The 27517-nt window shown below is 37.4% G+C and overlaps 1 protein-coding gene across 1 annotated transcript in view; it reads left to right on the top strand.

Moving 5' to 3' along the window:
* Positions 1–27517, top strand: part of GMDS (GDP-mannose 4,6-dehydratase) — a 408811-nt gene that overhangs the window by 143188 nt on the left and 238106 nt on the right. The window contains exons 5-6 of the mRNA XM_036378822.2: positions 10964–11156; positions 12049–12153. Coding sequence (XP_036234715.1) covers positions 10964–11156; positions 12049–12153 — 298 coding nt within the window. The remainder of the gene's footprint in view (positions 1–10963; positions 11157–12048; positions 12154–27517) is intronic.

Genomic DNA, 27517 nt, shown 5'->3' with positions numbered 1-27517 from the left:
TTACACACTGAGTTTACTGAAAGCAGTTTCTACAGGTTTATTACATCACTCACAACAAAGCCATCATCAGCTACTGTATTTGTGGGTGCTATTAATACCCATATTTTAAAATTAATCATATGTAGTGCCTGTACATGCACTACAGGCATTAGAGTATTAGCACTCCTCTGCTAGGGTTCACCCACTTTAGCATTTCAAGGGGTGTGGGTGGTTTTGTTTGGTTTGTTGGTTGCAATTTTAATAAATTTGAAGGATTCAGTGGTTTTGTTTCAGGGCTGGTGTAAACCTCAGACTCTTTTATTTAGTTAAAGAATGTTTTTAAGTATCTTTAAGTAGCTGTTCCCAAGAAGAAGTAAAAGGAAAAGAATGCTGCTGGGTTTTGGAATTGTTGTCCTTTCTTTGAGTTAGATTTCAGAGTGAAATTTCACAGAAGATGACCTTATGCATTGGAAGAAAAGGCAATTATTTGCTCTGCTCAAAAAAAGAAAACTGAAAAAGCCAAACCCTGGTGACTTATTTCTCGACATGCTGTTGCATGTTTATTAATTTTCCCAGTCCGGTCATTCCTGATGAAGTACTGGAGCAGGGAAGGTGCTGCTATGGGAGCATGACTTTTGTCAGTACATACCTATCCATCCAAATTTGCACCATGCAATTAGCCATCCCAATTTAATTCTTAATGCACATGCAGTAAAATTGGAAAAAGAAAAGGCTTGGGCATTAATTGCATTGAAGTCTGAGGTATCCTGAAAAAATCCTAGCTAAAGAAGAGTTATGTTGTTTTAAATTGATTCACAGCAAACCAGAAAGTAGAACTAGGTCTCTGGAGATGTAACCTTAAGAAGCATTGTAAGTGATGGCATATAAGGGGAGAATATGGACTTACTGAGGAAAGTGATTGGACAAGAATAGGACTGAAGTGATAGTGTTTATTTAGAAAATGTGTTTCTGTGCACTTTTACTATTGTAATAGTGTGGTTTTACTATTTTAAGAGTAAACTGAGTGCAAAATGGGGCAGGCATCATTTGCCTTCTGAGACAGAGTACTTAGAACTCTTTTGCCACACAGATGCAGGTGTTGGACTCTGAGCTCTGAGTTCCCCTCCCTGGGTACTTCAAGGCAGAGGTTGTTCCCTAGATGGAATCACAGTGCTGTTAAGGCTGGAAAAGACATCTAAGATTGAGTTGAAGCACTAATCTAACACTGCCATCTTCACCGCTAAAATGTGTCCCCAGATGCCACATCTACACCATTTTTTCAATGTGTGATTCTACCATTTCCCTGTTGTGCCCAAGACAAGAAGTCATCCCTTTTTCCTGTGTGTGTGTGTATGCAACGCTTATTCATTCCTGTTGCAGTGTGACCCTGGAGAGTTCCACGGGGACGTGGTCTCCACATTCCCTTAAAAACTCATATTCTCATTTGTCTCCCTGAAGTCCTGTTCTGAAAGCTCCTCCTCAAATGAAGCACCACAAGCTGTGGTCAGAGCTGAGGTCCCTCTCTGCCCTGAGACTGTGATGATGATAGTTTTTGAGTAGCTGACAATAAGAGACAGCAAAGATAAGTTGCTTTATCTTGCATGGTTTAAGAGTGCTTCCAGACAGCATTACCTCAGCTCCACAGTGAAATGGTAACTTGTTTTCTGGCACTGACTTGGTGGCTGTGTCTTGGCCCCTGTCTGGGCCCATATTCATGGGCAATCTCTCTGATTGGGGTTTATGGTCTTGTAAATGAGTAATACATGCACACTGATGTAATTATTTTTTTTTTCTTAGAGCATCCCTGTGAAGCAGGGAAGCTCGTTCACCCCTTAGTTAGCTGTTAGGAAGCAGGTAGCAATTTTTGTTCAGAGGAGGAGAAAATTTAACAAAATTAAAAATCACAGATATTTCCATAGAGTAAAAGTTAAAAGCTTTTGTTAATCATTATAGAAAGTGTTTTTGTTTTTTTTTTTTAATGAAGTATATGTCATATCTCTATAGTTGCTTCAAAGTGTACACAGCTTGGTCAGAATGAATTATAAGACTTTAACAGCAGTCAGTGGTTTTTTTCTCATCTTTTTATCATGAGCTGTGCTGCATCAGTTACTAGTTGGATATAGCACAGAAAGCCATCCCAAAATAATGAAAAGTATAACTTAGAGAACTAGGTAGATAATGGATAATGTAGATAATGGGTGGACAGGAGGGAAAATTAAGAAAAAAATATTTTTTCTTAAAGAAAAAAATTATTAATTTTTAGCAAGTTTTCTCAAGTTTTTCAAAATAATTTTAAGAGATTCTACAAAGGATCTGCATAGCTTCAGTACATTTTTTTCCAGATCAAATGCCCTTAAGGTAAGAAGACCCCACTCCGTAATAAAATATGACAACTCAATTTATGAAATATTTTATTTTGTCATGAAGGGAGAAGTATTTTTGATACATTGGAGGTATCTGAGAAGCTGAATTTTGAACTGCTTTTAAGCTTTCTTTAACAGTGGCATTTGAAATAAAGAATGGCACTCTGGGAAGTAATCTTCAGTGATAATAATTGCTGAAAACATAGCTTTTCTCTGGTTGAAAAGGCAGAACTTCTGACCAGCCCCATAAACTTAGGGATGTTTTACCTTATGCATTTGTAGGAGGTACAAGAGAATCAGGCGAGGTCATCATTTGCAAAGTGTTGGGTTAATTCTGGCTCCTAGGCAATACAGAGTTCTGTCAATATTTGGGAGGGTCCATTGTGTTAAGCTGTGTTCTGCAGTCTTGTGGGCTAGGAAGGCAAAGAGAGGAGAGACTGTTGTTAACAAAGCTTTGCCATACTAGATTATTGCTTTAATAAATGTCTATCTAGCCATCCATTGAAAGTCTACCAAAATCATAAAGCAGATAGATGGTGAAGGTTTGATTGCTCTTTCTAGGGGTTGGGTTTTTTTATTTCTTTCTTTTTTGCTTGTGATGATGCTTTTATCACTACTGTGAGAAACCTCTTTCAATGTGTTCTGAAAGCATCAAGGAAGTGAGGATGAAAGTTTTTAAAACAGCTTCAGAAGTTAAAAAGCCTCCCAGAACTATAATATAGTTGTCATGTTAGAGTTTTAAATAACCTGTATGTTTTAAATTAAAGTATTTATATGTGAAAGTGAGTAAGAATGGTGCTAGTTCTTTGGAAGTGACTGCATTCCCTGCATGGATGTTATTCATAGCTCTCTATTCCCCTGGTACATATAAAGCAAAATGAATTGGCTATCTTTTTACATCTCCCTTTGAATGTTCTCTAGTGACTCTGCAAGTTGCCCCTTTTTGTCTTTCTATTAAATAGCATTTAAAGCTTCTGGCACAGCTGGACTTCAGTATGTAAAAAAGCTTTTAGGGTATTACAATGTCATTAGCTATTGAAGCTACAATATTTGAAACACCAAAACCCATCCTGACTTTGCTGCATGTGGCATGTGCTTAAAAGTTTGGGGTGTGTGTGTACATTGTTGAGGCTATCCCTGAACAAAATCATGCTGACAATGAATAAAGAATCAATGCTGCTTTTTTAAAAGCTTCTTTTCTAATCTCTGTAATTTGAAACTGAAGACTTAGAACAGTGGGTCAGAGATTGTTCTGCAAGATAAATCCCTTGCATCACATAACCCTGACAACTCCCCAGTTCCATCAAATTAATAACAAATGGATGAGAAGATAAGCAAAACTAATGGGGAGGTTACATTTTTGTGACAAAGGTTTATGGCCATACTGAATCTCATGTACTGTGATATCCCTCCTCCTTTTCCTCCTCCGCTGTGGTATTTTTTTACTATCAGATCTGAGCATTCCTCTATCTGAAGCTCTTCTGTGGAAGAGATATGATGAATAGCAAGATGAACTGCATGTCTCCAAAAAGCTGCTGTGAATAACTCTCTACTTTTCTAATAGAAATCACTGTTTTTTTACAAGGCCAGGCCTCATTCTTGCACACTGTACATCCATGTTCTGCTCCTTGGATGCTGCTGCATGTTTGAAGATTGAAACACACTGCTGTAATCCCATCTCCCTCTCTTCTTGAAACTGTGCAATAATGGAGTTTGGCAGCAGTGACTGAATGTCATCCGGACTGGATCTTTTCACAAAGCAGGAGCAGCTTACAGCAGGTGGCTCAGGGTGATGTCTGATTGAGTTTTGAGTATCTCCAAGGGTAGAGATGCTACAGATGGAGAGGTCAAAGCCTCTCTGTGCAACCTGTTGCAGTGTGAGACCAGCCATGTTGTGAACTCTTTTTTTTTTCTGATATCTAATTGTAATTTCACTGTTTCAACTTGTGCCCATTGCCTTTTAACCTGTCTCTGGGCAATTCCCTTTTAACCCAGTCTGTTAAATTCTCTTGATTCACTACAGTAGATAGGCAATGAGCAGAAGAGTAAACAATTTGCAAATTACTTCTGTTGGAGATCTGGTCCAAACACACCTTTGAATCCAATGGTTAAGACAACTGTACAAGTTGTAGGAGACTGTTTTTTTTTTTAAATGGAGAATGGGTATTCCAATTGAAGGGTTGTGGCATCAAAATTTTGAAAATAATGAGGAGCAGGTAGTTCTTCTATAGCTCTTAGCTGCTCATACATAAAGCAGCAGGCTGCTTTAGAGGCATGTTCACCTTTAGAGGCAAAGGTGAGCATGATGACCTCGAGAGTTCAATTTACAACTGCACCTGCAGTTTGCCAGGAAGGAATCACTTGCTAAGGAAACTGAATAATGAATTCAACTTTCAACCCCTACTGATAGGAGGCCAGATAAATATGCAACTTTACCTACTCGAGGAGTATTTCTCCATGCTCATTCTCTTTGGGTTTATTTTATTCTTTCTCTTTTCCACCTAACAAAAACCAAGTAGCAGTTTTTGATCCTAAGAAGGGAAAAAGTGACCTATATTAATAAAGGCAAGTTATTTCTCTCTAAAGATTATTTCAATATGTTTGCATTAAGAACTTGAAGTTAATCTGGTGGAGAGTTATAAGGAAGACTTACCCAAGTCGAGCCATGAGAAATTGCTGTATGAACATACACTGTGGAATATGTTAGGGGGCCTCTTGATCCTGATCACTGAGTATTTCAGTTGCACAAAGGAAGTTTTTACAGAACCTGAAGATCATCAAGTATCGTATCATTTAAATCCCCAAACAGTAAAAAGGTTATTTTTGTACTTTGGTTTGGGCCTTCATGGTTAGAGGTGAAGGTAAAATACTGGTTCACTGGTGTCAAAGCCTAACTTTTACCACTTCAAGAGTGTCTCCAGTCACACAGCCTGCATAGTGGGACAGAGCCACAGTGAAACTCCACCATAGGACCAAAATGGAAGCACTGTAGAGAAGTAGAAGAATGAGCACTGCTTTTATCAGCTGAACTGCTTATTCCTTTTCATCACAAATAACTTGAAAATCCACATTACCCAAGATCTCTTGCTGCAGCAATATTGTGAATGTCTTAAGCTAACATAAATTTTAGGAAACAATGTTGACTTCTGCTTCCACTTATAAAATCTTTGCTAGTTCTCCACTTGTAATCATGTTGTCCAGATACTCTAATTTTATACAGATCACTTTATTTTTTTTTTTTTTGTCTTGCTAATGAGAGAACAAGGAAATAAATGGGAAAGAAGATAAATCTACAAAGGCCATGGTAATTTTATCCAGAATTTCAGTCACTATTTTTTTAACTCTGTTTCTGTTTAGCTAAGAAATTAAATAGGACTTTAAGATATCAAGAGTATTGCTTAGTAATCGGCAGTTCAGAGCTATTGAATTGATTTTTCTGTATAGCAAAATATGTAATTGTTCGTCGGATTTTGTATCTTTCAATTCATTTTTTTATTGGGTGAGAGGACAAACATTCATTGAGTTAAGAGGCTGGGGGGAAGAGGAATTGTCACATTCTCTTAGAAGCTTACCTGACATTTTCTTTCCCATCCCCTTAACACAGCTCAGCTCCCCCAGATACTTTATATTTCCTAAAATCCCTAAGATTTTTTTTTCAGTGTGTTAGGACTTTACAGGAATTCTTGGCCCATAGTCTGTATTAGATTTAGCAACTGGAATCTTATGCTTTACATGCCTGTTCGTAGGGATTGAGCAGCTTGTTTACTGAGATGATGTAAGTGATCCTAGTGGTTTTTATTGGCAGTGGAAGGCACGCTGAATATTCAAAACAAACAGAATTGATTTTAAAGAATGCAAAAAAGTAACCACTGTGAAATTTGTGAGAGTTGAAACGTTTCTGAGCAGTTTTTCTGCTTTGTGATTTGCTTTTCTGGCGTAAACCATTTTTAATGACCTGATACACATATCTTCTCCTTTGATAAACCTAAAGGATCTACCATAGGCTTTTCAAAAGAGCAGTGGTACTTAAATTGATGTTATAGTTAGGTTAGCCAGCTCTCCTTTTACAGTGAAAGAATAATAATTTACATTTATACTATCTTGTTTCCTCCTGGGGTTTCACATAAGCTTCCCTCTTATTATACCAACCTTCCAGAAATCCCATCTTCTGCAACTGAGAAGACTGTAAGGAAGAGATGAAATTTCAAATAATTATTTATATTCCTTCCATAGAGCATTGAAGCACATTCTGCTAGCATATGCTTTTTTTTAATAGAAAACTAATAATTAATCTGATCACAGCTTGTCTGTTGGATTCTTCCAAATGACAAAGCAGAGATGAAAAGTCTCACAAAGTCAAAACTATGTGTGCACTAAATTGATAACTTTCAGAGTATCACCACTGCTGACAGCAACACATCGGTCAAAGCAAATATTATTAAGTCTACAGTCTTGTATATGGTGCTTATAGAGATGATAGGAATGTGGTCTTGTGGAGGGTAAGACCTATATGTTTTCATTTAGATACTTTTCAGTAAACTTTTAAATCTTGTTGAAGATCTTGCTAAGCTTGGTTTTGAATGATCATTTTATTTAAAGTATTTTTACACATTTTATTTATTATTTTTTTTACACATTTTATTTATTATTATTTATTTAAAGTATTGCTCTATTAAATTAATATCTCTTGTAGAGATTGAATATGTTGGTTATAAAAAGAAATAAATGGGAGAGGGGAACACAAGAGTTCAAATTCAAAAGGTAGAAACCAGTTCACAAAACTCAGTCTGATTGTAGCCACAAGAAGGAAGAGACATAATGTGGTACAGTATATTCATATTGTGTCCCGTGCTTGCAGAAGTGTTATAACTTATGAAAGCATGCTTTTTTGTGAAAATTTTATCATCCTATGGTAAGACTTGCTGTGGAAATTTTTTCTTGTCTGTGTTTGAAATGTATTATTAGGGATGAATCCAGCAAAGAAGATACTCAGTATGTAGGATTCCCATGTACATAAGGAGTCCATTTGCTTTTTAGTATTCTTTGAGAAAATTCTGCAGGGTGTTCAGAACCTGAAAACCTGGAACTTGAAGTACTTTTGTCAAGTGTCTCCTTATTTTTCTTTATCCTCTTGTAATGACACACTTATCACTATCCACTGAATAGAATAAATAGATATATCTGAAAAATATACTTTTATGCTATCTCCAGAGATCAACAATGATAGCTGCAAAAGCATGGTTGTCCCCTTGGTACTTGGGAAGTACAAAGTGCCAAGGTCACTCAGACTCATGTGTTTCAAAACAATTTCTTGGTTGGTATGGAATGATTTCCCTTTGGCACAAAACCTGTCCAAAAAGGCCAAAGTATTGGATCCATTACTTCAATACCTGTTGAGAAAACTTTCAGATTTAAAGTTTCTGCCAGGTAAAGAATCTTCTTTTCCTTAGTCCAGTCATTACAAATACTCCATGCTTCCTTCAAAACAAGTTGTTGTTGCAGGTCTTACTCTCTTGTTGAGAGTAAGAGATAGCTTTGGATTTTTGGGGAAAGAATGGAGCATCTGTCTTATGTAGCTCAATTAAAAAATCAGTGTGTGTAAATAGGTTCTCCAAAGCATGATCAAGAGCATCTCTCTTATGTTTTCTGCTCTGACTCACTGCTATCTTTGTTGGTATAGAGGAAGACAATCTTCCTAATTCAGACACTTAAGAAAGTTGTCCTAAGTTAGGCAGTTTGAAAACTCTCATCTGTAGGTATTAGCTCAGCTCTTTTTTCCCACTGGATAAATATTTAATCTTTCAAAAAGTATGACTTGGTTTTAGCCTTTATACACCTACCTTTACAGTAATATCCATGAAGTTTTTACTCTTTCAGGTAGTCTCACAGAGATCAGTGAAGGTTATTTTTAAGAGTAACATCTATGGAATCTGGTTCTATATTTGGTTTCTATAACTCAGTTCTTTTTTGTGTGCTATGCATGCATTTTGTTTTCTCTTGCACATCCCTCTTAATTAAGCCCTTGTTTGGGGTTTTTTTTGTTGGGTATGGTTTTTTTTTTCTTTTTTCCTTTTTTTTGGGTATTTCTGCTAATCTTGAACAAAATACAGTGTATAAGAAGAGTTATAATAAGAAGAATATAACTACAACATAAGAATTATGTTGTAATTATATTCTATTCTTGCTGTACCCTAAATCAATTAATACATAATTGATTTAGTATTTTTAAACCCTTTTACATTTTTAACTTTGAATTAGAATCAAAGTAAAATTTTGGTTGCTTGTATCTGTATTTGCAATATAGCTGCTCCTGCCTTCCACAGGGTCTCTTAACAGTCCAGAGTTCTTGGTGTTGGATGTTTTAGTGGATAAAACCATTTTTAAAATTTTCCTGAATACCATTTTTGTCTAACCTGCACTCAAAAATGAAATGTATTTAGTGGTCTGAGTCCTGACCCTGGTGAACAGCAGTCTGCATTATAAAACAGACACAGAACTGGTGGTTTCTGCTTGGGGACACTCAGACCCAGTCAGCATGGGTGCACAATTACCTCACACCCCAGGGAGTGTTTTCTGAAGGTGAAGACTGAGGTCATTCATCAGGCAATAGGGAAAACCATCTCTTGTGAAACTGGTCTCTACACCAGCCAGAGAGAGCCTTTCCCAGGGCTGCTGCTGCTGTGGCCTCATTGCTCCCTTTGGTTAAGAGGTTTATAATCTGGGATCTCCTAGATCTCAGTTACATGTGCCATTTGCTTTGCAGAATATGATGCAAAGAAGCAATGATTTGCATTTCAGGGTAATGTTTTTAGCAGGTTATTAGTTGGAAACGATGCCTTAATATAGGTAAATTCCCGATTCTGCTACAGTTATTATGTGTTTTGCTTTCATTGGAGAGCTGGGACATGTGATTAATACACCAATTTATGTTGGTTAGTACATTATTGACTCTACCATCTACTCATTAAGATGGTTTCCTAAGAGTTACTCTGACACTGAAGTTGAGAGACTTAAGTGGCTGTCATCTTTGTGCCAAATGGATTAAAACAAAAATGCACAGCCCTTCTTGGTAGATCAGTGCTCAGTTTCAGCTGGGTCATACCAGGTTAATAAGACAAAGTATCAGGTTGCCTTTTGTGATTTTTTTTCTCTGGTTAAAAGAAAGGAAAATGAAGGTTTGGTTTTGTTCGTATCTTTACCTATTTCATCTCAAAACTGTGTGTGAACCTTTTTATTTTGAAGCACAGTAACACAATTTAGATAATTTCATGCCTGTATTAAATTAACCATAAGTGAAAATGCAAATTAATAATTTTTTTCCCCATCTGCGGTGTAAGTAAGCCTTAAACCTCCAGTGGTTACTGAAGAGGGGAAGTGGCTAAACAGGAGGAATGAATAGAGGGATATCAGTCTGAATCAGCTAGAGGGGACATAGGTAGAATAATTCTTTGGGTCAGGGCCATGAAGGAGACTGCCCTAAAAGCCCATTCACCTTTACTTTTTATAACATTGGCAGTATAAGCAGGGAACTTTTTTTCAAAAACTGGCATAAGCAAAATCCCTGAGTACGGGAGAGGATGTAGAAGGAAGGAGGAATGTGCTGCTGGGATAGGCACTGGTGGGAAAAAATTCTTGAGTCCAGGAACTTTGTTGGAACCTCCAGATAAACATCCTGTACCTCCAAAAAAAAAAAAAAAAGAGTGAGCTCCCTTCTGAGCATGTTTTCTCCTGTCTTCAGATTGGGGTGGTCACAACACCCCTCTTACCTTCAGCTTACTTTTTCCAGGTGTTTTTTTTTTCCTTTTTCTGTAACTGCAAAGAAAATAATTAATGTAAACAGTCTGGAAGCTTGGACTTGAGCACTGATTGTGGCATAGGCCACAAGAAAAACTCATCGTAAAGGCAACTATAAATACTGGAGTGGAGAGAGAAAAAGGAATCTTGGCCCACCAGTGGGCACGACTTTATTATCATACTTTGAAGAATATGTCAGCTGGAGATGTCAGGGTATTTTTGCATACCTCCAACCATTTGCAGTCACATTTTATGATCTCTCTAAGCTCTGTGCAAAAGCCACAGCTCTGGTACAACTTGGTCAGGTAGTGTTAGGAGTCCCATTTGATAGCAGGTATTTCTACTCTTCTCTGAACTTTGATGTCTGTTTAAATTGCAAAACCTTGGATCTTGTTTAAAGTTTGGGGGGGGGGGGTGGTGCTGTCATGCTCTCTGTCCTATTACTTTTTAACAATGTATTTTGGGCAATTAGAACCAAATTCAAGTGTGTCAAAGATATTGAGTTCAAGTGACTATTGTGGAAGCTGGCAGCTGTGGAGATAAGAGAGTGCCTGATAATGTTCCCACCATGGGGAGGCTTACCCCTTACTTCACGTGGGAAAATAATCCCAGGGAACACCAGTCATTTGGTTTGGCTATTTATGGAACTACTTATTTATTCTTAGAAATCCTTTGAGGGTACTTTTGTAAACTGAGTATCTACTCTGTACAGAAATGTCTAGATGGTCTGTGGCAAGTGATATATTGTTTTGGTTGGTTGTACATGATTTGGCATGTTCTGTTGCCCTAGTAAAATCGGTGGGTTTTTATTTCTTTCTCTCCCCAAGATTTCTTTCGACCTAGCTGAATATACTGCTGACGTTGATGGGGTTGGCACTTTACGGCTCCTAGATGCTATTAAGACCTGTGGCCTTATCAACTCTGTGAAGTTTTACCAAGCCTCCACCAGTGAACTTTTTGGAAAAGTGCAAGAAATCCCACAAAAGGAGACCACCCCTTTTTACCCAAGATCGCCTTACGGTGAGGAGCGCTGACAGTGTGTGTGTGTGTAGTGTCTCTGCCTGTCTGTCCTCCCTGCTCATGTCTCAGGGCTGAAGTCATTTGGATGTGAGATTAGAATGATGATAGAGCTAAAGTGACTAGACATGTTGAGAGGCATACCTTTATGAATTACTATATAAAAAGTATTTGCTGCCATTGCCTGGGGGTTGGAAATTAGCATCTCACTTCACAAGGCCTTGTTCATTCAGCTCAGAGGTGAAGAGCTCTTGAAGATGGGGCGGGGCGGGGGGGGGGGTAGGGTGACTCTTCCTTCACAAAGGTTTGTGAGGTACCACTGAAGTAATAAAGTTTCATTCCTTTGTTTTTTGCCTGAATGAGACTCCCAAGAGCTCACATCTTCCCTCATGAACTCGTATGAAATTTGAAACACTTATTAAAGCAATGATCATGGAGGATTTCGGTGATAAAGTTTCAAATCAATTTGAGTGTTAAGGCACCAGATTTTCACTTTTATTCCTCCAAAGTAATTTTGGTTTTGTTTTGGGTTTTTTTTAATTAACAGAGGTCACTACAGTGGCATATTTCACACGCTCTGACCGTGTTAATTATATTGTGAAAGAGAAAATGCTGTGTCTGAGTGTGTATAAGAAAACAAGTAAGAAAGTGCCCTGATGTTTCCTGGCCAGTTCAGAGGCTGCTTAGAATATGAGTATTTTCCCATTCAGGTACTGTTTATTGGGCTGATTTTTTTTAATATAAAATTTTACACATATAGGGAACTAATCAAATGCTAAAGCACGTTGCTGTTGAAATGTGGACTTCACCCTGCATGTGACAGAGACTTGTGTGTGTGTCTGAGCTGTGCATAGCCAAGCTTCTATACAATAATACTTCAAAATTATTTTTACAGGGGCAGCAAAACTGTATGCCTACTGGATTGTGGTGAACTTCAGAGAAGCCTACAATCTCTTTGCTGTGAATGGCATCCTCTTCAATCATGAGAGCCCCAGAAGAGGTTAGAAAAGCTGTGTGAAACTGTTTCCAACCTTTGTGTATATCTGATCGGAAAAATGGAACAATGCATCCACAGGTTTCATTTAAACTTGCCAGAATTCTGTAGGGAAGGTGTCACGACTTGCAGGCTACCCAGGGCATTTGATGCAGCCCTCCTGGCAGTCTCAGGGCCTCAGAGCTCAAGAACAGCAGCTTTTCCCTTCAAGCATCGTATTCCATTTTGTAGCTCGCGAACACCGAAGGGAAGTTTGGTATCTAATTTTGTGTCCCTGTTGATAAGTAAAGGCAAAAATGTTAATATGATACATTAAAAAAGGCAGGTTTTCTAAACATTTTTTTGGGCAACTACATAACAGATGCAGTTTCAGGTGTGACATACTCAAGATTTTAATTTGTGTATAAATTTCAAATTAAGAGGCAGAAATAATAGATGCTCTAAGTTCATAAGAGTAATTAGTACAGCCTGGTATATTTTGAAAAAATTTTGAGTTATGGCCCATACTGTTTTACAAGATGGCTTTTAACACATGGCTTTAAAATGCCTTTCAGTTTAATCCTTAATAACAATGCAGCTTAAATTCCACCTAATCATCCCTTTTCCGCTTGCAGTGCTTTATGAACAATTAATGCTGGTATTTAGTTTGAGTAGGACTCCATGGTTGATTAGAGGTCTCTTTTACAATGACAGTTTTCCTCTGCCCTTTAAATATTGTGACTGTTGAAAACACTCTAAAATTAAACTTTAAATTAACACAGAAAACTGGATTCTCAGTGCAAAAGCCTTTTATTGTGGTCTATTTCTAAATGAAAAATAAATTCAAGTTTTACAGGAATGCTATTATATAAATTATAGCCTGGCACAAAATGGAAGATTTTTAATCATACTTATATGGTACTTATATAAAACAGACCATAATTTCAACTCTGTTTAAAAGAAAAAAAAAAAAAAGAGTAGAAAAAAGGAGTCCATGTCAATAGGATTTAAATATTCATTTCAGTCTTTGGGAGTCACAGCTGTGAAACCTCATCATACAGTGGGTAGGCAGCATTTAGAGTAATTGGTAGTAGAAGCTGGTGTATCACTTCCCTGGAGCAAATAAAGCACAAGTTCAAAATTAAAGGGGAATCATATTCACTAGATTATTTAATTTAGAAGCCGTAATACTTTGCTTTCTATTAAAGAGTTTACTGAGGTGTATTCATAGTGTGCTATGAACTAATGCTCAAATTGCTTTGAGTTTTCACTATGCAGTCAAAACATTCTGACTATTGTAAAAAATGTGGGAATGTGCAATAAAAATATTAGCTTGGCATGATTTCTAATAACTCTAAGGAGCTACAAGATGAGATGAAATTTTTATGAACACATTCTGTTTCTGATGCTCTGGTATAGACTTGTGCCATTTTGAAGGAGGAAAACTTCAGTACTCATTGCTATTTTGAACCCTCTGGTGTTTGTTCCTGCTTTAACACTACTGCAATAGGGTTTCCAATCTGAGGTCTCTTTTCAACATATTTAATGTCCCCATGGAGCACTCAAGTCTGTGCTTTGAAGTCTCAGGCTGTACTTTTCATTGTGTGTGTGTTTGCTGGGTGAAGTTTTGGATCCTTTATGCCATGAACAGGAATCTTGTCCTAGAAATGGTTTCAGTTAACTCTTTTGCCTTAGCAAGAGTACCTGCCATGAAAGCAACTGTAACCACAAACCAGTGTTATTTGAACAGTGTTTTTGCGGGAAAAGGTTTGGAAGCTATACTATACAGATAAGAACATGATATAACAGTAGTTTTGAGATTGCTACTTGGTAGCCATTCATCACTTTCTTAATATTTTTGAAGATTGCAAAGGCACTTCAGGAGGAAAAGAGGACTTAACTGGAATTTCTAACTCCTATGCAAAACTGGTAATATCCATAGAAGTTTTAGGATGCTTTATGGTTTAGCCTTTTTTTATACTGATTTTAAAGATTGGGAATACCTAAATAAATCAATACATATTTTCTTCCAATACTATATACCACTATTTCAGTTGGTTTAGGGTTACACTGAATGCATCAAATACAACATCCCATTGATGGTGGTATTATTTGCATCTTGTCCACACAAAATCTAAGGCCCAGGAATCAGAGCAGAGCAGAAGGTTGCAGCAGTGCCACTTGCTGAGGTGCAGAACTGATCACTTCTGGCAGACAGTGCATACCTGAATTTTAAATCATACTTTTGAAAATTTCTGTAAGTTTCTTACACAAAATGTATTTATGGGAAAAAACTGTAAAGAGACAAACTCTGACATTCCTTACAGCCAGGGATCTATGAAATATCCTACACTGGAAGGCAATGGTAAGGATGAACAGAATGCGTTTTTCATACCTTGGAGCCTGCATTGTGGGCTGTGGTCAAATATAGAAGTATTCGAAGTAGGAGTACTCATGTTGAAAGATGGTGAATTGCAGTTGTCTGCCAAGCTGGTCACTGATGTTGAATTGAACAAACAATTATAAAGAGTTTACTTCATGAACTTTATTGTAAATAAGTGTTTGGGGTTGCTCAAAAAAACACCCACAAAGGTTTTAGCAAAAATAGGTTTAATATGAATTTATAAAAACGTGACTTAAAGTTTGATAGACAGGTTTGCTCTATTACTTATTATATAGATGAAACATACAAATGAATACTGAGTTAGAATCAATTTGGAATGATTTGCACAGAGACTAAAAGTGCTGAAGTGCAAGGGAGACCCATTGAGTCAAGTTGATAAACTCCTGATGTAGTTTTTCCTGATGCAGATGGTTCATTCTTTAGTTTCAGATCTTTACAATTATTTATGTCTAGAAAAATTAATTTTTTTATTCATTAGTATTAATTTAGCATGCTATCAGCAACTTACTTAGCATCTGTTGTGAATAAGGGGTCTCTCCACTGTGATACCTCAGTCTCAGGCAAAGAATCTCCAACCTTGAGATGAGTCCCAGATCAAGGGGAAAGGCATTGGAAAGCAGTGAACCTGTAATTTAAATAGAACTGAAACTGGATTTAGCCAATGTTTTTAGTAGAAAAGTCTCTCTGGCTCAAGGAGCAACTTTGAGAGATGTCCTAGCTCAAGGGGGGATCACTGCCACACAGCCATGCTGCCTTGCAGAGCGAGCTCGAAGGCTCAATTAGACTGTCACATTTATGGGATAAAGTGGTTGGCTTGTAGTTGAATTACACATGATGGGGAAGGTATGTAGGAGACCCTTTGGACCCTCAACTGTCTTTGTTCTTCACTTACTGAGTCTTGGAAAAACCACCCACTATTCATGTGTTCCAAGCATCAATGCACCCTGCGTTAGTCCGACCCTTTGTGGATTTCCTGGAGGAGTTCTTTGCCCAGCTACAGCTCAGGTGTTTATGTCCTTTGGGGCCTGTACCAAAGTACTGCTAGTTTGGATAAGGGGGCCAAGTGCATCTGCCACAATCCCTCTTCACATAATGTTCTGATACTGTAGTGCTGGGGCAGTGCGCAAGCCTAGTGAAAATGAGAACTGCCTAATCTCAAGAGCTGCTTCCCTATAAAAGGAGTTCAGGAGTCTACATCTCTTCTTTCAGAATGCCAATTCTTCCTCTGAGCCTTTCCAGCCTCAACTCAGAAAGGAGCACCAGTAGTTAATCTCATGTAGCCTGTAAAATAATAGGGAAGTCTGCACAGAGTTCATAAGGGTAAAGAGTGCTTAAGTCTAATATGAAAGGTTTCATATTTCTCAAAATTACAAAGGCTTGAGAGAAGTGTTGGATTTGGGAACATTTGGTTTTCTACTTTTATCTTGCTCTCTCTGAGAAAGACAGTAACAGGAGTAGTTCTAAGATGTGAGGCCACAGTGTAAAGCTGAGCACTTAAGTTCTCTGTATGGGCTTCCTTTTAAGTATGATGTTTCATGTTCTGACAATCAGAGTGACTTTACAAAAACACCGGTGATAAATTTGAGATTGGCTGAATGCACTGAGCCTTATATCTTAATTTTGGAGTAGTACAGCATTATTAAATTGCACAAATACTTCGGTCTATACTCAAGAGATACATGTGTATATAATAGCAGAAAATATTATCTAAAATTTCATATGAAGTAAAATTAGTGGCTGTGTTAGACTAATCTTAATAAAATACACAACTACTTTGAGCCTCTCTGTAGTTCTTTCTATTATTTTCTTTATATTATACATACTGCCTCTCATTTCACTTAGTCACCTTTACAGTTTTGTAAGCTGAAATAGTCACTTTTTGACCAGTTCATACTTTTCAGCTCCCATAAATCAACACAGCTGCACTGAAGTGAGTAGGGTCGTGTTGATTTATGCCAGCTGAGGGTCTGGCATAGTACTTCCAGTAATAGTCTGGTAATGTAAGATAAGCATGACTTGCTTCCTTTGGGGAAAAGACCTGTATTAGCAGTATACTTTGCTAAAGCTAATTTCTTCAGTTACTTTCATCCATTTTATCCAGGTATAGTTCAAGAGTTTTGTGATTTATGGTCATGCCAAGGTGAATGGGATCTTCCACTTTTGAAGCTTTTTTATTTTCTAAGTATGACACAAACTGAAAAGCAATATGCTCTACAGTAGCTACAGGCAGTCTCTGTATTCAAAAATGAAGAAAAGAAAACCTAAAAAACTTCTCCAGCGTAATGTTTGGTTTTTTACCCCCCCCCCTCAGAACAATGTGATGGGATGCCCAGTGGGGGAGGTGAAGGCTATCAAGTTGCTGGTGGTAGCTGAACATGTCCCCCAGTATTACCAGTGTGGAAATGTTTGCCCTATAGCAATATTGGAAAGATATTTCTGTTCCGTGAGCTGACGGTTTTGACAGTGGAAGAGTGAGGCCATTAGCAAGTCTAGTTTTCAGGAAAGCTGGGGCTTGATCCAAACCTTTTTTTACCTCATTGGAAAAATTCTTGTTCTTTTGTTGGGTCTGGATCTCACTAATACCTCCTTTTCTGAGTGGGAAAGCAAACTGCTTGTTGTCAGTGTCATTTGTTTTGTCCCAGACAAGCCCTTACTGTTGTCTCTTTTCAGTTCTGTGTAAGAAATTGTCTCAGGTTTACAAGATGTACCTTTGGATGTCTGAGATAACTTTCTGATTTGGTTAACCACTTCATTGCTTTCCTCATCTGATCTTAATCTGCCAAGATGTACAAACATGTACAGCATGTTTCCTGACACAATGCAACGAAAGTTTTGTTTGGTTTTTGTTGGGTTTTTTTCCCCCCTAAGTAATACTTTGCCTCCACACATGACATCATTGCATAGATCATTCAGTAGGGAATTTTTGTGTGTCTGATACGAGCTCTGGTAAAGCAGTTGTCATCAGGCCATTGCTGTATAGCCAGAGGGTAAGGATACAACTGCTCATTTCTGTGATCTCTTTCAGCCAGCATGGAAATGGCTAGGTATTAGATTGCAGGCTGAATGCTGTCAAAGTACATGTAATAAGATTAAAATGAAAAGAAATAATTTCTTAAATAGAATGGGGAGCGTTCTTTGCTTTTATTGTGCATCTGGGTCTCAGGTTTGCCAGAGAGAAGGTGGGGGTAAGAGTTTACCCTACTCACTGTAAATATGCCCATGTGCCTTTTGATGTTATGGTTTTTGTTGTTACCTTTTTTTTTTTTTTTTGTAATCAGCTTTTAGTCTCCTTTTTGCTTCTATTTCATAGAGAAGGCAGAAGCAGATGGTAACATCTGCTACTGACTTTCACAAGAAAACTGTGCAATTCCTACTGTAGCAGCTGCTCTTCTGCATCTAGTGTATAGAGATGTAGTCAACATCTGCCAGATTTCCTTTTCTCATGTCTGTGGTTGGAGACTAATCTCTTAAAACACTTTCAGTGCAAGAGAAGCCTGGTCAACCTAGTACCACTGGAAATACTAAGGGCTTTTCTGGTGTTTTTTTGGTAAGTTGAAGCCTGTGAAAGACATAAGTGTGTAAAATTTTAGTGCAAAGCTACATCCATTTAATGCAAAATTTCTAAACCCATGAGAATATCTCAATAGAAAAAGTCAGCAGAGTGTTGCTTGTGACTTTCCTCCTCCTTGCTGCATGGGAAGCATACAGGCTGGCTGGTGTCATCAGGATCATCTGCCTTGCACATTGAAAACTTGATGGCAAGGTACCATGGCCAATGTAAAAGGACTTAGTCAGACATTTGTGTGCTATAGAGCAGCCAAGATCATTTCATGCTTTTTAGTTTGCGTGTTTCAACAGAGAAAGCATGCAGTGTCCTGGAGACATGCATTCTTACTGCCTTTTTCTCCCTGCTGTGAGACTGATCCTGCTAAGTGATCCATGCAGGTGTTGCCTTATCTACACATGCAGCCAGACATCACTGGGGATAAATGTGGACATTACAGTCTACTTGCACAAATGCATTTGCAGCAATATTGACTGTAATATCAGAAAATTGTCAGGTAATACCTTTCCTTTGTTTTACTTAAGTACATGTGTTTTCCCCTTGAAAAAGATCTGATGTTACAAGATAAGTAAATTCAGTTAATTATGATGATGTTGAACATGCTTCTAACCAATTAATACAGATCAGAACATATGAAAATATGTGGAGTTTTTTTGTCTGGTTCTTATGGTGCTAACAAGGCATATTAACCTTATGTTTCTAGTGCCACTTTCCTAGTGCTAGCCAGCACTAAGATATGAAAGTAGTGCAACGACACCAAAATATGAGTGGATTTCCCCTTCATTAAACTGTGTTTTAAAAGCAGCACCAGACATCTGAAATAAGAACTGGAGGGTGAGACCATTTCTGCATGCCCTTAGTTTTGGGCATCCAGGTAATCCAAGTGCCATGCAACTTAGCACACATGGGAATGAAATAATCATGTACATGAACTGAATCAGGATATAAAAAGATATTTTTCTAAAGTGACTAATTGATGAAGTAAGATACTGCGTGGAACAGTCTGACTACTGAAACCCATTTGATTCAGTCTTTGAAACAATAGTTCATGGTAATCTTTACCACCTCTTATTTTTTTTCCTTTTCAATCTCAATAATCTCTCTGATTATTCACTTCTCTACCTGATGTACTTTTCTGGGGTTTGCCACCAGTTTATCTAAGTAGTTATGGATATAGCTTGTACAAAAAATAAGTAATTTCTTGCCTGTGGGTTTAGATTTTTTGGAACAGCTGCATTCACAACTCAGATCTCTCCTTAAGCAAATTATTATCTTATCAGAAGCATCTTTTCATCATTAAATCATATGCTCCCTTGTGGCTTATACTGTGTTGAGAAAAAGGTAGATTACAAGTTTTGCTATCTTCCATGATTGATTTCAACTTTTTTTTTTAATCTAAAAAAAAAAAGGCAGAGTATCTCCACAATTTACAGAATTTCAAAGCTGTTAAATTTAGAAAGCTTTACCAAGTAATTCTTAATATTTCTCAAGATATATTAACATATATCAGTGTTACTTTCTCAAACTAAAACTTGCAGACTTTTTTTTTCTCTAATTAAATATCAACCAAAAGCTTTGAAATAAAGTGCTATGAAATTTATGAAAGTCTGAAATGGGAAATGGAATGGCAGACTATGTATCTCACCTGTAGTGTTCTTATGCCTTCATTAATACACAAACTTGTAGCAGGATTTTGAGAAATAATGTTTTATATTTTATACTCCTCAATTTTTTCCCCTTTGTTACTTTTCTTTTTCCCCAGGCAAAGCACAATGGAAAATGTGATCATTGTGCTGTTCTTGTGTTTGTATAAATGAGAGCATGAAGTGAAATACAAGCAAGAACTGTGAGATTTACACCTTGCATTTTATAAACTAGCTTAAAGTGAATGTGGAATTTGCAGAAGGTTAGAAGAACAGAACTGGTTTCAGCCAGAATTCCGTTTAGCCAACTTACCCCATTGCTGGAACAAGAGGAGAGAGTATAGGAGACAGAACAGATACAGTGTGGTCATCTCAGATCTCAGAAGCTGATGGGTAGGAGACCATGCCCAAATGATGCAACCCCAGTCCACTGCCTGTCCATTCCAGGGCTCTGTGGGAATGCAATCCCAGCTGCTTCTTGTGAGATCCTCTCTGAAGGAAACCACTTTACCGCGGGAGCAACACCTCCTTTGAATGCGTGGTTAAGTCACAATTCAGTGGTACCCAGAGGCTAGGACAAGAGACCATACTGCAAGATACAGTTTTCCCAGATGTGGGGAGTCAGCCACAGCCAACCTCTTCTGTATTTCTTGCTTTTTACAAGAAATTCCTTGAGCTGTTTTTGCTTGCAGTTGCATCTACATGATTATTTTGTTCTGTTGCATTTCATTAAATATCATTGTATTCTGAAACAGAGGCAAGAAAGGAAAAGAAAAAAATCACACAAAGAGCAAAGGTCCCATCATTATATGCAAGAGATATTGCATAAATGAATCTATCTTACATTGCTGATATTTTGTAAGTAGTGAATGTTTAATATTTTGGTCATTATTGCCATATTAATGATAGCTTAAGTTTCTGAAGACCTGTGTCTTACTATTATTGAAATTATGTCAAATATATAAATTTTTCATGTGATATATTAGTGTACTGCTTTGTCTTCTTCCTGCTGTGTAATCCACCATCAGTGTTCCCCTGAGACTATGAAGTAAAAACCAATAGAAATTGCTTACAGTTAATTTTCAGAGTCCTGGGTAGCCCTGCAAAGATGTTAAGTATGTGACTCTGTAGGCTTCAATCCACAACCTTCAAATTTTGGGTCATCACCTACCAGGTGCAGAAATTTAAAAGCCTGGTCATACTCACAGCCTATAGGCATGGTGTGACTGGCCCATCTTAGTATCTGAAACATTTTCTCAGCAGTGTGCATCCTGTTTTCCTTAAAATAGCTCTCCAAAAGATTGACAATTCCCTCTACTTAGTCATGCATATTTTTTTTAAAAAATTTAAATAAAAGTAAATCTATTGAAAGTGCATGTTGTTTCAGAAAGTTATTTGAAATCAACCCACTGAGGCATTTCCAGTACAGGAGACTGAACAGGAGAGACTAATTCACAGTAAAACAGTTTCACCATTAGTGGTTTAAAAAACCCTACAGAAGGAAATGTCAACTGGTTATTCCTCTACAAAGTTAGCAGGGTTCATTAAAAACAAATAAGTGAAAAATAGAGTGTCATTGAGTGTCACCTCTGAAAAGATTCACCATACAATGGGATTTTATAGCAATTGTAGGAAGGTAAGCAGCTTTATCTGAGAGAAGATTAGTCAGAGCATGGTCTGAACTTAGGAACAGTTTTCTTTCTCTGTCTTGATTTCACTAAGTGGTTCACTTACAGTTCCTAGAAATGTATTTAAAAATAAGAAGCACAACCACACAGACAAACATTACATGTGTAGGTAGTTTGACTTCAGATCATTACATACATTATGTACTTTCTGGGAATGCACAGAAGTTTTACATTTATAAGCATATTCTGTTGTCACTGAAATAGCTGAAAATCCCAGCAGCTGGCTGACTGCTGATTTCTGCCAGTTTTATTCATCTAATTGCAAGTATTTTTGAACACATTTTAACCTTTGTTACAAGGAGTCATAGCAGTGTATGTACTGTCAGTTACAAGCGTTTCCCACACAGTGGATGGTTGCACACCTTGCCAACCATGTTAAAATATTTCCTTTTCAAGGATTTGCCTTTCTTAGACTCTTAAAATTTAATTATGTTCTACTTAATTGTTATGCAATGATTGGCAAATGAAAGCTATGGCCCAAAGCATTGTAATAAAACCACATTCCCAATGCTATTTAGATGTTGCAATATCAGTTGCATATTTTGATCTGTATTGTATCTCACCCCTATAGAATGATAACTATTAAGACAGAGACTTAGCAGGTTTCCCATGAAATCCTTCAGGCTTGCTCTTTGGTACAGGAAAGCAAACCCAAGCCAAGAGAGAATACAGTATCACGTATTCTCTGCTTTCTCTGAATTTTTTGCCCTAGGACATGGGAGTTTGAGAAGCACTGCTATAGAAATGTTGCAGGAATACTGATGGATTTTTATTTCTGAAGCCAAGTCCTTGATTTCATTACATTTTCTGTGAATAGACTTCTAGGTAGTAAAGAATTATCCACTAAAGCAACTCAGACCTTCAGTTTACATCCTTTTTTTCCTCCTCATTTATATTATAATCCTTACATTAAAAGAGATTTAAGGTGTTTATTCATTGCATCAATAATCATCAGTAGGTGGATTGAAACTTTACAAAATCCTATAGTAATTCCAGGTGTAGGCAATGCGAATCTGCAAAAATCTAGAGCTCATTTTGGATTTAAGGCAAATCCAGAAGACGTGAGAAAAACATCAGTAACACTCAGAAATATTTTACTTTCAATTTCCTTTTTAAAAATTTTGAAACAGTTGCTTTTTTTAAGTTATAAATCTTGTTTGTGCTTTCTTGCTGACACTTTTCTCAGCCCCACCTCATGCCCACATTCTGAGTCATTGGTAGGCATGTGTGCATCCATTAGGGATGCTTGTGTCCTATGCTCTATGCTCTCACACTGAGTTTCTAGTTGCTGCAGACTGTAAAAATAACCACCAAGGTCTTTTGTTACCGTTACTGCACTGCTTCAAGATAAACGGAGACACTGTGCACTTCCCAAGGTCAGGAAAAGTTCTTACTTCCCAAATTTTATGCAATTCTTGAAAACATTGTAAATTGGAAATTATCCATAGTCTTAAAAACTTTGTTGGTTTCGGATGGCACTAGTATTATACTTCATTTTAAACATTTATACTGAAGTGCCATTGAATTTAAAGTCAACCCTGTGACCATAGCAGGCACCATGCAAATACTCCTTTTTTATTCCCCTGCTGTTTGTTTTTTGTAAGTATTGCATGTATCTGCCATTGAAAATCAGGCCAGTGGTTGCTAATTTTCACATGTGTTTTTCAGGCTGTGTCTTCCTCTTCTCAAGTCCTGACCCTTTAGGGAAAATGTGGGAATGGGATGGACTGGTGTTAGTAGTGTGACTTGTGCTCATTCTCTAGGAGGGTAAAGCATCCCAACATTTGTGTTATGGACAAGTCTCTCACTTTAGTATGGTCTAAGCCTAGACAGTGGGTGTGATTCTCCTTTTCTGAATAGCTGCTCTGTGCCCTGAGCCATAACCTGTCCAGATGTGCTGCAGCTTCCAGGTAGTGACTTGAATCATCTGAATTTTGCTGAAAACTATATGTGCTGTTTGAGATTTGCACAAAAAAAAGTTTAAAAAAAGAGTGTAGCACATATACAGTTGTTTTATTTTTAGCACATTTCACGGTGCCAGGCAGATCTTGCAATAATTATGAAAAACGGCAAGATTGGTGTAACAGTAACTAAGGCTGGGAACTTGAAAGCTTGACTTCATGAAAAAGCAGTAGGCAAATGCTACCTTTGCTACCTAGTTCTGAAAGTGCTGGTGTTACTAAAGAACTGGAAACAGTTTTTGTTGTGCTGCTGAATCCAATGTCTATTGCCAAAATGGTGTCAGAAAAGTGTAAGCCAGTGAATAACAGGTCATTATTAAATTTTGGCTATGTCTCATGATGATGCTTTTCTTGAGAAAAGCATCATAATCTTAAATTGCACTTAAAGAAGCTCTTTGTTTTGAAATCATGGCATGAAGCAATTCTGGGTTTGATTTCATTAGTGTGCTGCAGTTATTGCACAACTCTGGTCTACTTGCAAGTAAGTTAAGTGTCTCCTGTCACTTTGGTTCTACAGGTTCGTTGAGGGTTTGGTGGTGGGATGATATCATCTGGTTTACCATCACATTTGTAGACAGTGATAACCAGGCATCAACACCCATGAAGAAACCCACAGAGTCATCAGGGAATGTTAATTCGTTTTTTTCCAAAATTATGTATGTGTGTGAGTGTGTGGATGATGCTTGAAAATGGCTGCCTGTACATGAAAGTCTGGTGAAAGAATTTGTGTGTTCAGTAAAATTTTCTGTAAAAGAACAAATCAAAATTTTCCAAACTGATAATGTATGTGAGGGTTCGATCAAACTCAATGTTGTATCTATTGGTTAAAATCATATCATTTAATATTTAAAAGAAAAGGCTTGGGATTCAGTAAACAAAATCTGAGAGATTTAACACTTTTTAAAATATGCTTTTCCTTGAGACTACTAAAATGCAAAAATTTAGAAATCCTCAAGGATTAACAGAAATGCTATTTTTCTGTAGCCTGTCAGGAAAGACATACTTATGCAGCCACATGATGAAGTAAGTTATTTTTTAATAAGATTACTGTTGCCTTTATCTGATTTTCAAACCTGTTGTTTAGTGACAAGACCATTCAGATTTTTCAAAGCCCTGGGAGTCTTATATATTTTAAAGATGCCTCACCAAGAGCTTTCAAGATATAAACATAATATTAGTAGTTTTAAGAGAGCCTTACAATTCTCTACTTCTAAAGCAGAGCTTCCCAACTATGTACTGATGTAGATGGCAGCTATCTTGAAATGTTAGCTTAGCTTCATTTCCATTTTAATCTACAATAAAGTTTGTGGGAGACGCTGCTAAGATTAATAGAATTCATTTTTTAAATGAGAGAAAAATTGTGTTTCTTGTAGAGAATTGTGTTTCCTGGACTTGTGGTGCTTGAAAAATACCAGCAGCTTAAAAAACCCCCAAGTAAAACAGCATGAAAATTGTTTTGTTTGGATCTGATTTATCTTAGACTCTGACTCTGATGAGTCTGTTCAGTTTTGCCAGATCAATAATTATTTATCTGCCTTGTTATTCTGAATTAGTTCAAGCTGAAAAAATTTTAAATGAAAATTCGGGTGGTTAGGGAACTTCCTCCAAAAATTCTCTGTTAATTATTCTGATCCAATGATCAGGTATTTTCTTCTTGGTTTGATTCTGCATTAGGAAAAACAAAGAATTTGGTAACAGCTATGGTTCAGTTACCAATTTATATGGAAATAATCTGTATTGGTTTGGTATTAGGCTGAAGCAGTTTGGAGGGGGCTTGTATTTGTGTCTAGATCTACGTGACTCTGTCTTTGAGGAGATCAAGGAAATGGGTTAAAAAGAAAAAAAAGGGAATGATATAAAATCTGAATTTTGAATCCACATTTTTATAACCTTATCATATAAAATGGATAAAGAGAGTACTTTGTCTTGAATCAAATACTGTTAACTGAATTTCAATGAAACTCTAAAGAATAACTTAAAAATTTAACTTTATGTTCATACGCCAGTATGTTTATAGCTCTGGCTACTTTTAAATTCCTCAGAAAATGTTTTTTTCATGCTTAAGTTTATTATTTCTGTATAATTACTCAGAATTTTATTGGCTTTTCTTTTTCAGGAGGGTTTTCTTTTTCTTGTTTTAGGTTCTCCTTTAAGTTGCTTAGAGAGATTAGAGGACACTAGTGGTTTCTTTACCAACCTCTTCTAGGCTGCACAGAAAAATTACTAAGAAGCAGGGTTTTTTTCATGACATGCTAAATTGTAACTATTTTAGGAGAGACTGATGGGTTGAGTGTTTAAAGATTTAATATAATTTTATCCATATATACTTTTAAAGTGTGGATTAGTATTAATTGATATGTTGGAGTTCAGCTGCATTAGGTATCTGCCCAGTTGTGACGTTCAGCAGCTCAAGAGGTGGTGTTACAGAGTTTATTCCAGTCCCTTTTCCAGAATGCTGCCATGAGCACTGCCAGTGCTGTGCATGGACATAGGAAGAACAATAACCAGAGCGGGCAGAACCATGCCACAGAAACTGCAAAAGGACATGATATCCTTTTTTTGTTAGAAAGTCCTTTCTGAAACCCTACCTCAACACCAGTCCTGCATGTTAATTCACATCTCTGTCCTTCAGGCTCAGTTCTGCTTGCTCTTGACTCTGTGGGCTTTAACATATGTGTGTCTGGGGAGGAAAGTCCCTGCTTTTTCAGGGGACTTGGAAAAAACTTCATGAGAATATCACTTACCCTTGGCTCATTATTTCTCTAGGTTACTTCCATAGGAGATGAGGTTAAATCTATTGTTGTTGACTTGCCAGTCACATGACATAAGACATATGTGCAGCTGCTTAAATTTGAATTGAAATAGCCCTGGAAAAGATGGGGCTCCCTCTCAGATGAAATAACATGCATGTCCAAGAAAATCATAAATAAGCTGTTGGGGGTTTTTTAGTAGATCTATCTCTCATCATAATAATTACCAAAGTGTTTACTCACAGGTGCAAAATACTTAGAGAGTCTCCTTAATCTCCAATTATTGTTGCCCTCTCATCTTGACCTCTCTTGAAGTGTTTTATAAACAATTTAAAGAATAAATGAAGTATTAGAAACAGTTATTATAGAGCAGGCAAAGTTATTTGCTTTCTTTGAGTGAAGGGATATAATTTATAAAGGACTGATTACACTCATCTGTTTTCTGGGTAGCCTGTAAGTTTACTTTACCACGGCAAGGCAGAATAACAGAGAAATTGTGTCATGGGAGCCAAGTAAGATATTGTAGCAGTAGGAAATCCAATTGCCTTGTTTTACAGCCATTTGTCTCGTCCGTTGTTTCTGTCAAATGATCATTTGAATCAAAAGCGTTTAAAGAGATTTTCTTCCTCTGCAGTAATGAGAACAACAGAGACTTTTGTGCTGCAGGACATTCCTACTAGGTCTTTCCTCCTCTAACATGGCTACCTGCCAGTCCTTGTTATTATTGAAAGTTGCTTCATTTAGTACATTTTATAAAGTGTCCCTGCCCAGCTTCGTGGCTGTCACTGAGGTTATGAGTCAAGAGGGAGAGTGGGAGTGGGAGCTCTGATTCAGGGCTTAGCAGCAGAGAAGTTAAAACTGAGAGTGTTAGTGGGTAGCTTACTACTTCAAACCCTCTCTTTTGCAAGATATGTGTTTAAATCAAAAGAAAAATACAGTGGAAAGCATGTGTGATCTTTTTGCCTTACTCATTTTACCACATTGCTCCTGTCTTGCTTACTATTCGGAGGTTGGTGACAAGGTTCTTTGACTCCAGCTCTCAGAAAGAAGGGCCCTTCTGTCTTGGAAGGAGGAGCCTAAGGGTTTGAGAAGTTCCCTCTGTAAGTCTGCAAGCCATTCCCACCTCTGCTGTGCATTTCTGTCAAGCAGGGATCAAATGAGATGTGACTGTCCTGGAATCAGCAAAACAACAGAGCCTGTTGGCTCCAGCACAGCTGGAACTGGGGAAAAGATGCGTGTTCCTCTTCTTTTACATGGGTTTTTTCTGTCTCTTTCCTGATCTCCCTGTGAGGCAGACAGAGTGGAGGCAGTAGAGCAGCAGGGAAGAAGAAAGGGTGACAGTGATTGTCTATTCCACATCAGAGGACCATTTTGTAGTGT

The sequence above is a fragment of the Molothrus ater genome, chromosome 1 (genome assembly GCF_012460135.2).
Source record: "Molothrus ater isolate BHLD 08-10-18 breed brown headed cowbird chromosome 1, BPBGC_Mater_1.1, whole genome shotgun sequence".
Taxonomy (NCBI): domain Eukaryota; kingdom Metazoa; phylum Chordata; class Aves; order Passeriformes; family Icteridae; genus Molothrus; species Molothrus ater.
Note: the sequence above shows the minus strand (reverse complement) of the source record. Positions and strands in the feature narration are given on the sequence as shown.